Source organism: Uranotaenia lowii, chromosome 2 (assembly GCF_029784155.1).
Source record: "Uranotaenia lowii strain MFRU-FL chromosome 2, ASM2978415v1, whole genome shotgun sequence".
NCBI lineage: Eukaryota > Metazoa > Arthropoda > Insecta > Diptera > Culicidae > Uranotaenia > Uranotaenia lowii.
Window position 1 is genome coordinate 277,793,804 of NC_073692.1, and position 16,309 is coordinate 277,810,112.

At 34.7% G+C, this 16,309-nt stretch overlaps 1 protein-coding gene across 4 annotated transcripts in view; it reads right to left on the reverse strand.

Moving 5' to 3' along the window:
• The window catches only part of LOC129749632 (uncharacterized), a 566,714-nt gene that overhangs the window by 19,184 nt on the left and 531,221 nt on the right, over positions 1–16,309 (reverse strand). The window contains exon 6 of one of the 4 annotated variants that reach the window (XM_055744664.1): positions 402–491. The exons of 2 other annotated variants lie outside the window; for them this stretch is intronic. In XM_055744664.1, coding sequence (XP_055600639.1) covers positions 402–491 — 90 coding nt within the window. Of the gene's footprint in view, positions 1–401; positions 528–16,309 lie in introns of all 4 variants that reach the window. One more of the 4 variants, XM_055744663.1, reaches the window with a different exon arrangement.

Genomic DNA, 16,309 nt, shown 5'->3' on the forward strand with positions numbered 1-16,309 from the left:
CCCACACAGAGAAACGGCGAAAACGGACTTTCATTTTCATTAATGTTATTACACTGTCCGTTTTGTTAAGTGTTTTGTTCTCGGTTCACTGAATGAAAAGTTGTATTTTTTATTCGGTGAATAAATTCTGCGTCCTGTAGTGCTTTTGAATTCCCTTTGCAAAGATCTGATTCTCGGCAGACACGATTCGAGAACGAAGTTTTATTTAAAACTCTGTAATCAGATTACAGTCATTTAATTTAAAACAAAGTTCGCATACAAATCAAGAAATGGCAATAAAGTCAAGGAAAATTAAGCGAAAGCAAACTATGACACAAGAAACGATAAAGCTGATAATTTTGAACAGAACAGAACCGAAAAGCAAGAAAAAACCATACACGGGATGAAGGTTTTCTTCTTACCCTTTTTAATCAGGTTTTCCGGTGCCGCCTGAAGCATCCCGATCAGGGTAGTTGTCGCTATTGTGCTGGTAGTTGTTCGCAGAAGCGTTTCTGGAAGCGGTTCAGTGTTAGTTTTAGTTTTGCGCGCTTCGTTGGGGTAAAAGAGTTTGGTTATTGTCCAAGGTTTTGGTGTTTTCAAGGCGTTTCAAAGGCAGGTGGGTAAGTTGAGAGAGGTTTTGTTTTTGTTTTTGTTTGCGGTATTATGATTTTTGCAGTGTTTTGTTTAGTGTTACAGTGTTTGGAGGCCAAGAAAAAAAGAAGAAAGTTTAGAATGCTTACTGATGATAGCTAGAGTTTTTTTCAAAGGATTTATCAGCAAAGGGCAAACAATATAATGAAGTTGGAAAATTATAATACTTCAGACAATGACATTCAATGTGCTACATTTATTGGGGAAACGACGAACAAAAATATGATGATCAAAACAAAAGTTGATTAATAATTGTGTTTGGGTTTGTTTTTCAGCAGTGTTGAGTAAGAGAAGGCTACCATACATTTGTACCATAACATCGATCATGCTATTCATCCATGCAAATAATACAAAAAAAAATCATTGGTTTAACTACTAAAAAAATAACCCAAGGGATATGACATAAAAAACAATATTGGTTTATTATTTTGTTTCATTAGTGAAATTTAAATCACAATACAAAGTTTTATTAACAACGTACATAGTTTGAGCTGTTTTAGTCCTGAGAAACAAAACAAACCATAGTCTTTTGAATTTAACCATAAATTTAGCTGAAGTTTATTTCAGTTATGTTACATAGGATCTAGAGACTCCGTATATTTGAAAAAAAATTTATCCTCTCGAATACTGTGGATATTTACATGACTTAAAATTGAAAAAAAATACGGCAAAGATTCAGCTTGAATCCCTAGCCTCGGAGCTGCCGACAGACGGAACAGTCAGGAACAGTGGTGTGAATCTAGAATGCCTTTATCACGACGAGCAATGGTACTCTCGGTAAAGTTTGTGGAAGAAAAAGTGAATGCATGTCGGATGAAACTTGGAGAATGGTCCATGAACGGAGAAAGGCGAAAGTCGGAATTGAGCAGGCATGTACCGGGTCATCCAAAGCAGCCGTCCGCTTACGATATGCGGAGCTGGAAAAGGCAATTAAACGGGCGAGTAGACGAGACAAGAAAGCCTGGACAAACTTCCTAGCCGAAGAGGGAGATATCCGATTACTTTATGACATTTCTCGTCGCCTCAGTGGTTCAAGGACTAATGAAAGAATGCCGCTAAAAGACCGTGTAGGTTAGTTATTGATCGATCAAACAGATCAGCTCATACGATGGACTGAGCACTTCGAACAACGCTTCCGAGTCATGAATAGCGATGTCCAACAGAACCCGCAGCTCGAAGCGCCAACAGGAAGTGGTATTAATGGCGTCAACTATGAAGCGCCCTCGCTGGCTGAAATAGAAGCGGCATTCAAAGACATGAAACTCGACAAAGCACCTGGGATCGATTGTTGGAATGGTGAAAGCCGACCCGGCCTTGTCAGCACAAATGTTGCATCATCTTTTCGCTGACATCTGGGATACTGCAACATTCCCGGCCGACTGGATGCAGGGTATCCTCGTAAAGGTCCCGAAGAAAATAGACCTGACAGAGTGCGGTCAACTGGCGAGGCATAACGTTGATCTGTACAACCCTCAAAGTACTCTGCAAAGTGATTCTAAACAGGATCCAGGAGAAAATCGACGCTACACTTCGACGGCAAAAAGCTGGATTCCGATCCGGACGATCATATGTGGACCACATTACAATGCTACGAATCATACTGGAAAAATCAACGAAATTCAGGACTATTTTCCGCTTAGCTAGTATTCGTTGATTCCGAAAAAGTGAAACATCTGGTCGACTTTAAGATGACCAGGATTCCCAGAGAAACTAGTCCATCTCATCGAAGCACAGTACGAGGCACTTTCATTTAGGTCTTGGACGACGGTATCTTGTTCGATCCAATCCCGGTAACTACTGGAGTAAGACAAGGATGTATTCTATCACCGCTACTTTTTCTAATCGTAATGGATGAGATTCAGACTTGATCGATCGACTGTGCATCGAACCGGGGATTGCCGTGGAGTCTTTCGATAATGAAGTAACTGAACGACCTTGACCTGGCTGAAGATATTGTTTTGCTTGCCCAAAGACGACCTCACCGAAAGCTCCAAGGCAGCAGGTCTCAAAGTCAATGTCGGAAAGACCAAGTCGATGGAGATCAACACAGGCTCATAATAGCTAGGCAACAGGTAGAGAAAGTTGAGTGCTTCCAGTATCTTGGTAGCCAGATTACGCCTGTTGGTGGTACCAAGAAATACATCGAAACCCGAATAAGAAAAGCCCGATTTGCGTTTGAGAGTCTTTGGAACATCTGGCGCTCACGGCAGATCTCTCTACGAACGAAAATTCGAATCTTCAAATCAATCGCAAAATCCGTATTGCTGTACGGGTGCGAAACTTGGTGCACATATGCGGTAACGACGCGAACACTGCAAGTATTCGTAAACCGCTGCCTGCGGAATATCATCCGCGCTTGGTAGCCTGGCAACTGGATATCAAATGAGGAGCTAAAGGGTGATACGGTCAAAATTTTGTCAAGCGGAAACGCGTGTAAATCGATGAAATCGTTTATTTAAAAAATCAAATTAAATTTCTTTTTCAAGTTTAATTAGTATAAAATGCAGGAAAAATATTCAGTTAGGCTTCCGCTTTTCCAAATCCGAATTGCCGGGCCTTACGTTAACCCTGCCATCAGATTTTGTACAGCCACCTTGTCCACCTTCTTCGCCACAGAAAGCCAGTTTGCCTTGAACTGCTGCTCGTCCTAAGCAGTTTTTTGGTGTTCTTTAGGTTTCGCTTGACGATAGCCCAGTATTTCTCAATTGGGCGGAGCTCTGGCGTGTTGGGAGGGTTCTTGTCCTTGGGAACCACCTGCACGTTGATGGCGGCGTACCACTCCATGGCCTTTTTACCGTAATGGCAAGATGCCAAATCCGGCCAAAACACTACGGAACAGCCGTGTTTCTTCAGGAAAGGTAGCAGACGTTTATTCAAACACTCTTTCACGTAAATTTCTTGGTTGACAGCCCCGAAAGCTATGAAAATGCTGCTTTTCATGCCACAAGACAGATGACTTGGCAAACCAGATATTTCTTCGCGATTCTCCGGTTCGTTTTTTGGCTCGGTGCACGGTTGTAGACGATACACCCAGCTTATTTGCGGCATCTCGGAGAGAGGTTAGGGTTTCGCTTGAAACTACCGGTAACTCTTTTTGTCGTCTCAGCGGCTTCCGGTTTTCGATTTCCTCCCGATCCAGACTTACTGGCTGTCGACAAACGTTCCCCAAACACTTTAATTACATTTGTAACGGTTGATTTGGCAACTTTTAGTAATTTGGCCAGCTTTGCGTGCGAGTAGCTCGGATTTTCGCGATGCGCGAGCAAAATTTTGATACACTGCTCTTCTTCCTTGGACGGCATTTTGAGGAACAAAACGATGAAATGTGATGAAAAGTTTTTCAAATTAAAATTACCCTTCCGCTCATTTTCAACATCTTTCACCTTATTCCAATCTTCTGTCCGTCTATATTCTTTCAATTCTTAAAATATTCTTTCTCAAAGAATATAAAATTTCACCGATTTAGCCGATAAAATAATTTCATAAAATAAATTTACGGTGATCAACTCTTCATTTCGATATTAAGAAAATCGATAAATAACATCATTCATTGATCGAATACTACGGTTTTTACACCCACAATTTTTGTGTAGTTATGATCTTTTAACAAATTTTTTTAAAAATATATGTATACTTGTGCGCATAAACTTCAACTTTTTAAGAAAGTGCTATTTTTTTAAGCACTTTAAGCAGCAGCTAATCAAAAAACTTTTTCCTAAACCATGTTTTTTCGATGTTTTTTTTTTTCTAAGACGTTAGAAAACGAAATACTTAATTGTTTTAGCTTAATTTTGTCTGAGAATTTTATTTAAGTTACATCACTTTAAATTTTGTACAAATCAGGTGAGAAACAAGGGAGGTAGGTAAAGCGGTTCAAGAAGGTGTTTCAAATTGACACTCCCAAAACTCTAATGGGTAAAAAATCTGGAACGGATTAGAATAAATCAAAAATATTAGTGTTTAACATTTTAGAAGGAAATATTTCTACATTAAAATATCATGCAATTTTAAAAATTTTAAGTTCAAAATTTATGAAACCTTTTAAAATGTTCATGTAAGCAATAAGAAAAACAAAAAAAACATAAATAATAAATCTGACTGAGCGACTGAAATTGGTTTTTGAAGAACATTTTACGTATATGTACTCATCTCCTGAAAATATTTGATTTATATTTTTCAAATTTCGATATTTTTTATTTATCCAAATGATTTTTGGGGTGGGGGATTACACAAATCTATTGTAAAGTTAAAATGTTTGGTTTTGAATTCTAAAGCTAAGTAAACTTCCTATGAAAAACGCCTACTACGGACGAGGTAGGGATTTCGACAATCAAGATTAGATTTGAATACTTTAGTAAGATAGTTTAGTTAGTTACTGCTATTCAAAATTTACCTTAAATAATTGTTACGATTTTTCAATCTACTGTTTGTCGTAAAATTAACTGCCTTGAACCCAAACCGTTGACCTTAAAGTGATATGGGATTAAATTTCGCCAGAAGCGATTAAATTTTAAACCCCTCCCATGAAGATTTTTTCCAAGTAAAATTTTCACAGTAGTACCGGAAAACAAGCATGACAGAAATTTGGCTCGCCTCCGGCGAGATTTACTCTTAAATCACCTTAGAGAGTTCATTTTACAAAACTATACAAATTGAAACTAACTTTTATTTGTAAATTTTGAGTTGAAATTCAATAAATCTTTTTTTTTTTTGAAACTCTAAATTTGACATACAAATACCCTACCTTGTCTTTAGAATGGGGTTTTATTTAGAAGTGTAAATAAACAAGAACAGAGTTTGAAACGAACCATTTCAACTTCAAAATAAATTAAGCAAGGAGATACGATGGTCAACAGAATAAGCAAATAAAAAATCTAATATCTAATATCCTCTACCTTATTATACAATTTTGGTTTAAAAATCACTTAGGTCATCAAAAACTAAAGCAGATATGAAATATTGTTCAAGAAACTAATTTCAGTCGCAATTTCATTATGTGATTCTTGTTTTTCTAAATACTCATCAACACATTTGGTTTTGAGGTTTTTACACAAGGCCACAAAATTTACATTGAACACGTAATTTTGACTAATTTCAATGCCCTGAATCTAAATATGCAATTTTTGATATCAAATTTAGCTATTGAAATAACTTTTCAAAATAGGGGAAAATTATTTAAAGAAGTTCTGCACTTTTTGAACAAAATTTGTTAACAAAAACATAACATTTCTAAATAAAAATTTTGAGTCCATTTTCAACTTTCCTTCAGACTTCAAGTAATCTTGAGTTCGGCAAAAAAGTTATAGAGTGTCAAAAATACTTGTAATGATATATCCAAATTTTTAAAAACTGTTGAATCATCATAGTTAAACTATTATTCCTTAATTGAATGAAGTATAATAAACGACATCGGGATCAAATTTCTTCTTAAACGTGGGTTTGATAGTTAATCAGTTATCAAATATTGATTTCACTTGAAACTGACACATTTCAGAACTCCAAAAATAAATGTGATAATTAAAATTTGACAAAAGATTCGAGTTCAGGACGCGAAAATTTACGAAAATTAGCGGTTACTTTAGGTTTTCAATTGAATTCTATAAATAAATTTTTATAATGGTGAGACGTGTTAATTGAAAAAAAAAAATCTTCTTAAAGGTTAAAAAATAATTTTTTATCTTCATGCTTTGTTTTAATCATCGAATGAATTTACCGAATTTTATGGTACAGTTTTTTTCAATTTTCAATAAATTTTCGAATTTTAAAGTCAAGCTATTTTAATTTTTAGAAATATTTTGATAAGTTTGTCTATATTTTTCAATCTTGAATTTTTGTGTTCCAAAAATATCAACCTTCAATTTTGTTTCCTCATCAAAAATTTACGTTTCAAAACGCGATTATTTTTTTTTTAATTCAAAACACTATAGTGGAGCTTTTTTTTATTCAACCCTTCAGTTGAAAATGAAGAAAACAAATATAAATTAAGTTGAATAATAAATATCATTTTTTTTCCAACAATTTTTTATGGTTATTTTTTTTACCTGATTTGACATTAATTTTAGAATCCAGATTTTTTTTAAATCTGTGTTTTGGAATTACTCATTTCAAATTTGAAAACTAGACTGCTTCGAAATTGTTTTAAAAAAACAATATCATAAGTTATCAATGACTTATCAAAAATATTATTGATTTGAAATTTTCATTGTGATTTGTTATCAGAATTTTGATTTATTTTACCAGTAAATGTTTTTTTGTTTTTTGAGATTGTGTGATAATAATGAGTAAGAAAATGATGTTAGAAATTAATTTCCTTTTTAATTGTGTTTTTTTTTGTATTGTTATCATTTTTAGCAAAATTTAAATAACGAACCCCTTCCACAACCCCCTTCCATCCCACCACCATGGAAAGATCCTTCACACGGGCCTGAGAAGTAGAGATTCTTAATTTTTTGGTTGGGAAAACATGTATAGTCGAACTCAATTGAAAACTTTGAACATTTTTTGTTTTCATTAATTGCTCAGTTAAAATTTTAAAAAGCATATAACTATTGTCTTTCCAATTCAACCTATGCTTCCAAAAAGATTGTTTAAAGAAACTGTCAATTCATAAGGTAATGATGATACAAAACTAATTAAAACTTGAAGTTGATAAAAAAAAACGAATTGAAAATGTCATAATCAATTTGAGAAGTGGACCTGAATGTCAAAAAAAGGTCCTTAAATGAAGAAAAAAAATTGAGTAGTATTTCAAAATATAAAAAAGCTTCAAATGAAAAAATCCAGAACTTCTCCTTGTGTATATAATCATTGTCACTGGCCCAATATCCTGGAGCAGAAAAGCTCCAAGAAAGAAAAAGAAAAATAGAAGAAGAAGAAGAAGAAGAAAAAGAAGAAAAAGAAGAAAAAGAAGAAGAAGAAGAAAAAGAAGAAGAAGAAGAAGATAGTAAGTAAGAAAAGAGTTTTTCATTTCAACTTTGAATCAACAATGTTAAAAGTGAAGCTGAAACAAAATCCACCACTTATTTTTGAGAATTTAGAAAATGATAATGAGCAATAACTTAATAAACTTCCCTAAGAGAGCAGGAAGGCTTAACCCCTAATTCATCCTCACCTCCACCCAACGTTCGCACGGCACAGAGTCTTTTTTTGGGCCTTCAATTAACCCATTCGAGACTGAGGCCTTTTCACGACATTCGAACTCATTGTACTTTACTGTTAGATAACTTTTATGTCGTTTGATTTTCATCAAAACCATTTCCCAATACATTTTGCCTAACATCTGAGGATTCCATTGGTATAAGAATATTATTTTTTCGAGCAATAGTAAACTCACAATGAAAGATTGTTCTGACAAAGGCACAAAAATTCCATTGCACACACGGTGTGCAATCGGTCTCGAATGGGTTAATCGATGTAAGAATCACTTTTTACTTTTTTTGTGGTCATGATCTTAAAAAAATATTAAAAAAATATTTATCTCCATATGCAGAGTATAAATTCTGACTTCAGCTTTCTTGGACATTAAGTGAAATTTTTTCAACACTCCGTAACTGATGTATAGATTTTTTTCCGTAGCATTCCGTCTTTGAATAACGGAAAACTGAAGTGTTGTATGTGAATAATGTCTGAGAAACATATTTGAGGTACGTTGCGAAGTTTCTAAAACTATAACTTTTGTAAAAATTGGCTAAGAAACAAGAGAGATATATTGGTTTTGGTCAGAAATGTCAAATAGGCACTCAAGGGACTGCACGCTTGTATTTTTATAGCCATTTTCGAGTTTCTTTTAACCTTCTATGGTTTTTTTTTTTTTCAAAAACGTCATAAATTGGTATTTTTGAACCAGAATGAAATGTTAAATTTCAAGCATGTTAAAAAGTTTTTGTGGAAACACAAAATAATGGTTTAAATTTCAATGATGGACTAACATTTTCGTTTTTCATTCGGGTCAGGTAATTTTCGTCAAAACAATGCTACGTTATCCTCTTGCAATTCGATAATTAGAAATGCGCCGTGATCGTTGGATTGCAGTGGAAAAATGTGCCGAATAAACCAATCGATAGGAACAAGGAAGATCCGGATATGGGAACCCAGTTTGAAAAAGAAAAGCTGAGGAAAAGGTGAGTTTTTTCATATACTATTGGAAATCTTCAGAAAATTTTGGCGATAAAAAAAGCGGGATAATATAAATTTCACAAAATTTATTTTAAACTGTTTCATTCATTTAAATACAAATTGTTTCCATTTTAACAGGTTCTTTCAAAACATCTAGACATGCGATTTCAACTTCCGGAGTTACTGGGACGATCTGAAACAAGATCCGGAAATAGACCATCGGGAAATGGTGGATTGAAATTCAATTTTAATATTTTCCGAATCACTTTGACTGCTCAAGAAGTATGTTTTTATTACAAAGCCGAGCAAGTAACCAGTAGCCTCCAAGAGAACCGGATTAGAAATTATTCCTGTCAAGTTGTAGGATCCCCCTGCCGTGAGAGTCTGCAGCATCATACGTGATCATACCTCAACTGAAGTTGTGAAATATCAATGGAAAAAGAAAATAATATTCTGTTAAAAGATGCCTAGCTAACATGAAATCCTGCGATATACCCTCTTAAATGTTTGCTGGGTTGTTAATTATAATTCTATATCGTTTTAATTAAATAAAACAACAATGACAAATTATTAATTTTAATACTTTTCAAAATACGAAATTATTCACGCAAAAATCAAAAGAAAGAATTTCGGTCCTTTTTCCAAAAACGGTTGTTTTTCAACCATTTTCACATTTGAAGAACGTTTGAAAAATATCCATAATCCAAGTTCTCTTCAATATCTCATTTTTTGACTTTATCCATAAAAAAAACATTGGTAAGGTTTTTCAATTTTAAAGGAAAGATCTTAATTATTTGAATTCTGTAGTTCAGCCCTTATTCTTTCAACTTGGCAGTAATTGACTGGAATTTGACTTTATTTCAATGTGAATTAAAATGAAAGAATCCCTGTCTTTTCGAATTGAAACTGTTAGTCAGATCAGTCGAACTCTCATCCATTCATGGTCCGAAGGTAACCAGTAAGGACCACGCGCAATAGCTATAGATACCAGCCATTTCGGCAAAACTCTAGTGCCTGTCTAGCAGCTGTTCCAGCAAAAAGCAATAAAAGTCGAAAGGCAGATTCCAAACGGAACAAGGATATTGCCAGCTCATCGAAACCGCTTCTTTTCCTGCTTTCCCTGACGATGGGTGGGTGTTTCGATTGAAGTGAAACCTACTACACCTTCATAGATTGGGCAGAATACTGGATCAATAAACTTCTGTTTGAATTTTACGCTACTGTTTCGGAATTTCTTTAGCGTGGTGCGTACAAACTTATGTTACTGGTTACTTGTTTTTCCATGATGAATGAAGCGGTTGGAAGGGAAAGACGAACAAAGGAAGGGTTCGTTTTTTACAGAAAGGTAAAGTTCTCGACGAAAACCGCTACCAAGTTAATGTTTGCTCATTTCAACAGGTTTATTGTACTGCTATTGACAGACGATCAATCGGAAGTACATGGAAGGTTGATAAATTGTTATTGTTTTTCCTGGAAATGGAAGCTTTGAAGCTGCTTCACGCAAAGAATATCCTACCAGAAATAGAGCAATCTAGGCAAATGCCGTGCTTTTACTTCGAACAAAAAAGTCTGATGAAAGAGCGTATGGGTTGGATCAGTTTCTAGCCTTCAATTCCGTGAAATTTGCGCTGTGCAACTCATGTACGTACACGCACTCCTACACGGACCAAATCTATGAAAATATACTTCACTTAGGTGGAAATGTCGGCAAAATCGGTTGGACATAGTTTACACCGCACGAGGATACAAACCTCGGATTTCCCTATGTTTTTGAAACAATGCAAAAAAAAACTTGTTAAAACCAAAAAATGTTGAATGAAAATAGACCATTTTGTGTGATTTTTCTCGACGAATCGAATTAATTTTGTTAGAGCCACCACACGTTCCGAAAATGGAGTTATAGCTGATATTATCGAATCGAATAAAGGATATTTGAGTCGCCGAACGTATTGAAGTAGTTATGACTGTTTTCCCCCCAACTCCCCATCATTTTTTTTTTAATATTTCTGATTGGTTTCAGAATATTTCAGAATATTTCTGAAAAGACATGTTCGGAATTAAAAATTATGAACCAAATGCGAATTTTCATAAGTAATTTTTTTTTTCGAGAAATTGAATCAAAGCTATTTGATCCACCGCACACATCGTAAAAGGAGTTATGGCTATTTCTACCCTAAATTCTCCTACAGTTTTCTATTAATTCAGAAAATTCATGTTCATACTAAAAAATTTAAAACCTAGTGAGACTTGTCTTGCGTGATTATTCCTTAAAAATCGAATGAAGATTGTTCGAACTACCGAACCAATCGGAAAATGGAGTATTGACTGGTTTTATTCTGAATTTCTTTACATTTTTCATGTAATTCAGTAATAACTCCATTATCCGATGCATGTGGTGACTCAAAGAGCTTTCATTCGATCTTCGGAAAAAATCGCGCAATATAAGTCTGATTTGGTTTGAAACTCTCAATTCCAAACAGGCATTTTTTGAAATATTTGAAAACTGTTGGGGAATTGATAGTGAAACAGCCATTAGAGTAGGGTGGAATAAAAGTGCGACTTTTTTAAAATCAGATTTTAAGAAAATTTTGCAGTTGTTTTTGGAAAAAGAAATCAGAACAGCATTTGATTCCTTAGACTTTAACCTCTTTTTTTTTAAATTACGAATTACGGATTGGATATCAGTAGTGAAAATTCCAAACTGATATCGAAACGTACTTTTACCTCACCCCATGGGGTAAAAGTTCGAATGATGTGAAAATAAAACAAAATTCCGCATGAGGTTGAGTCAAAAATCATGTTTTATCTTTGCTTAAAGCATCAGCTCCTGTATTCGCTTTTTATACAAATTTTATACAAGCTGCGCGAGTTCGGAGCTCTTCAGCAATTGTCCATATTTCACAAAATAACGAATTACGTCCATGTTTGTGCAATTTTTCGCCCGAACAGGTGTTAGTAGAAGCTTAAATATGTGCTGATGTTCTCAGTGCATTTTTAAAGAAATTAAACACTTTCCGTTAAGATTTACTTCAGTGGACCCTGTATATCATTCGAACTTTTGCCTCATTTGCGGTTCGTTCTTTTGTCTTTTCAAGATTTCTTATGATACACAGTTTATTGTGTAAAGCAGAAACACATCAATGACATTTTTTCCTCGGCGTACGATAGTGATGAAAAAATAACTAAACAAACACTTTAACACTTTAATTGAACAAATGAATTTTGTTCGTTTAAACAGGTTTGCCGTTTCTTCAGATTTTACATTATTTTTGCTAAAAACTAACTTTACCTAATTTTTCGGACTATTTTCAACCCAAACGAAAAAAATGTCTGGATGGAGGTGCTTCAAATAGTTATCAATCCATGCAAGAGTTTTGAATTTTTCTGTTCTCGGTTTGTGATAATCTCAAAACGTACTTTAACCCCACCTTATTCTACTCCATTCTCTGACACGTGCAATGGGTCTCTCTATTTAATTCTATGGAAAAAATTAAACTAGATACCTCCCATTTGATAAAAAAAAAATTCTAGTTAGAACAAGCTTTATCAGAATAAATTCTAGCGTAACATCTGAAAAAGGCAAAACTGACAAATATAAACAAATCGAGTTAACAGTGATTCCGGATGTAAGCGGTTGCATTTTTACTAATAAACTCGGTTTGATCTAAAAATGAATTAAAACTTTCAAAAAATTTATAAAATTTAACTGGGCGAAACTTCCTGTTGATGCATTTTCGTTGGAACGTTAAGTTACGCAAATTCAAAATGGGGTTAGTTTTTTTTTTCGTGTAGGGCCAATAAGGATATATTGACAGTTCTACACGAACACCACTTTGGCAGGAGGCCTCAGCCCTAACCTCAAACCATGGGAGAACAGAATCGATTTTTGAGAAGGGCGCACGATAAACGCGATTTCCCGGTACTAATATCGACAAATTCGCCCTGTGGAAAAGCGAACAGCTGTGTTCGTGTTTTGATTTTATTTGGGTGTTCAAGGGTGCCAAGTTCATTGACATTTGGATAATGATTTTATTTTTTTAATTGCATTGTTATTGAAAAATCTTTTCATGAGTACCGAGAATTTGCAACTTTCCCGTAGATTTCTATTCGAATGTGAAATTCAACACATCATTTATCTGAACGAAATAATAACTGTCTGTATCGCACACTTAAATGATGTAGCGATTAATGTGGATATGTTTCAAATAATCAGATCATGTAGGCGATTATTTTTAAAGTCAACATAGACGGGGCATTCATTAATTTACTTGTTTGTACCTGTGAATGATTTTGCATTCGTTTAGAAGTTGGAAACAACTCTTGTTTAATCTACCAAGCAGTACATGAAAATTATTTCAGATGTTTTGAATCAACCTTGAAAATTCATTTGCGAAGGATGGCTTATCTTCATCCATTTAGAGACGACCCGTAATAAATTCAAACATTTAGCTGTTGATAGTTAAACATTTTAAACAATTCAGAAATATTATGAGTTCAAAACAAGCAAATACTGATTCTTAAAAGCACCTAGCATCACTGGTGAGGCCACCAGCGATTCAATATTTGAGGTTATGGCTGAGGCCAATTTTTCGACAATACTATCGTCCGTATATACCCTTATAGGCGTAACTGAGTTGACCGTATGGTGTGAGACAAAACAGACTAATTATTTTTTTTTTCGTGTAGAACCGAAGGGCGAAACATTAAAATCAAAACAAAAACGACCGATAAATTGGACGAAATTTGCAGGCACAACTGGAATCGAAAACAAACAAAAAAAACACGAAACTTGAAAATATTTGAATTTTTGTCAAAAAAATAAAGTTCTTAAAAACCAACGAACAATAAGTTCTTTTTTTTTTCTTGGGGCTTGTGATATAGCTCAGTTGGCAAGTCTGTTGCCTCCTGAGCCGATGTCCGCGAGTTCGAGCCCAAGACTAAACTTCGAACACATTTGTACCGGATAAGTTTTTCAATAACGATCCGCCAACTGCAACGTTGATAAAGTCGCGAATGCCATAAAGATGGCATTTCGCCCTCATGAAATGTTACGCTAGAACTGAAAAATTCTAGAAAATTGATGGTAAAATAGCCATACCTTCAGTTTCTGATGCGTGCTCAAGTAGCCTTAAATCGATTTCTAGGAAAAAATCACACATGGTAGGTTTTATTTAGTTCAAAATTTTCAAGTTCGAACATGTCTGAATTTATTGAAAAATTATTGGCTATTGCGGATTAGGGAGATCGCAGCAATCCTTGCTCGAGACCGGACGTTGTTTTTTGTCGCTGCGTTTTTTTGTCGTTTTCGTGTCTCGTGGTAGAAAATATGAAGAAATACAAATATGTGATTGTTAATTCTGGTTTAATATAAATGTTTATTGTTTTACTTTAAAATGGAGTTTTGAAGAAAAATGTGTGTACAGTCCAGTCCTGAGATTATACAAGTGAAATTGAAGTGTTCCATCAAAAATTTTTATCGTTTTACGATCTTCTGGATTGTTTTCCCGTCGAGCATTAATTGTCCCTATTGGAAACCGCCGGAAAAGTGTTAAATTGTGGTTCTATTAACAAGCCTTTGGAAATCAAGTATACATAATTAGGATTGAAGTGTACACTGGCTGGTGATCCAGAGTCGTTGCTTAAAACAGGCAACCGCCTTTGAATTTGAAATCGAGGAAGTGCAAGTTTTCATTAACAAAAGGGTGGTTTGGAAAACCAACAAAATTTATTTGGAAAAGTGATTGTATGGTGGCATTAAACAGTTGTTCCCGAGATACTGTGGAGGAGAGGGGTGAATCGCGCTAAATGTTCTGTCTACTCCATGGACAACGGATGAACTACTCCATGGACAACGGATGAAGATTTATTTTTACTATCGGTCAAACTGCGACCGAAAATGAAGAATTTCCTGATTGCTGCGATTTTTTTTTGGATAATTAAAAAAGGAGTAGTTCTGCTGCCCACGGGAATGGAGTTGTAAAAGTTTCCGTTAACCTTCCAAAGTCGTTCGGGTCAATATGACCCGAAGCGCACATTCAAATCATCATAACTCTTCGAGAAAAAATCGCAAAAATTTGATTTTAAAAACCTCCCTGGGGAATCACGAAATATACAATCTGTAGTACCAGGCAGCTTCCTGTTACCACCGGAAGTGCTCCCTCAAAAAAATCCGTAATTAGGCTGTTCGGGTCTATATGACCCGAGAGTTTGTGTAAGTTCCCCTGGCCGCAAATATTGACCGATTTCGATGAATTTTAATTCATTGTATAGATAATTTATTCTAGTTTCTTAATGTTGAAAAAATAAGTCAAAATATTTTACGAGATCACCTGTAGTTGCTTCCGAATGAAAAAAGTCCCGAAAAAGAGCTCTTTTTAAATTGCTTATAACTTGTGACAGGTTCCAAATATTGCGCTGGTTTTATAATATTTGTAATTGTCAAGAATAAATCTATCCATGGATGTATGAGTTTTTGGTGGTCTAAAGGAAGTTTTGGCCGCTATCCCGGAACTTCCGGTAGAAAAAATTCTTACTTCAAAAAAGTCACCCAATTTTGGCTTTGCATTGCTGTATCTCGCTTACTAATGAACCGATTCTCTAAATTCAAATTTTTGTTTTTTTTTCGTTAACTTTATTATTATTTTTGTAGAACATAGTTGGTTCCTCAAAAATCTCAGTTGTTCAGTATATTTTAATGAAACTCACATCTTTTTTGTCATTTTTCAATCTCCCCCTTGTGTCGGTGGATTTACGGGATTTTGAAAGCGTGATTTCTCTAAAATTTAAACTCGAATTGGTCACTTTTTATATACCTAGAGATTCATTAGAATCTCCTCTTTCGATTGACATACTTTTTCTGTAGTGTTTTGAAAATTTGTAGCAACGTTTTTCGAATTTACTGAAAGCTGCCAGATTTCAACCAGTTTGGTCCACGTTTTCAGCAGGTTGGTGTACAAATCTCGCACCCCTCACATAGCCGCGGGAGTAAAAAATCCTTTAGCTCTCTTTTTGTCGCTAACCAAATTTACCACCCAACCCAGCAGCAGGAGGAACTGCCGTCTCTCCGCGTAGTTTGTTGATTGATTGTGCTGATGCTGATAACGAAATGAATGTTTTATTGTTGTAGGTATTGATTGAATCTTTTTTGATATTTTCTATTAAAAATATTTTAATGGAAGGGCAACATTTCTAAAGTTCACGTCCATGATTTCAAATTCAGATTCAGATTGCAGATTTCAGATTTTAGATTTCAGATTCAGAATTCAGATTTTAGATCCAGATTTCAGATTCAGATTTCAGATTCAGATTTCAGATTCAGATTTCAGATTCAGATTTCAGATTCAGATTTCAGATTCAGATTTCAGATTCAGATTTCAGATTCAGATTTCAGATTCAGATTTCAGATTCAGATTTCAGATTCAGATTTCAGATTCAGATTTCAGATTCAGATTTCAGATTCAGATTTCAGATTCAGATTTCAGATTCAGATTTCAGATTCAGATTTCAGATTCAGATTTCAGATTCAGATTTCAGATTCAGATTTCAGATTCAGATTTCAGATTCA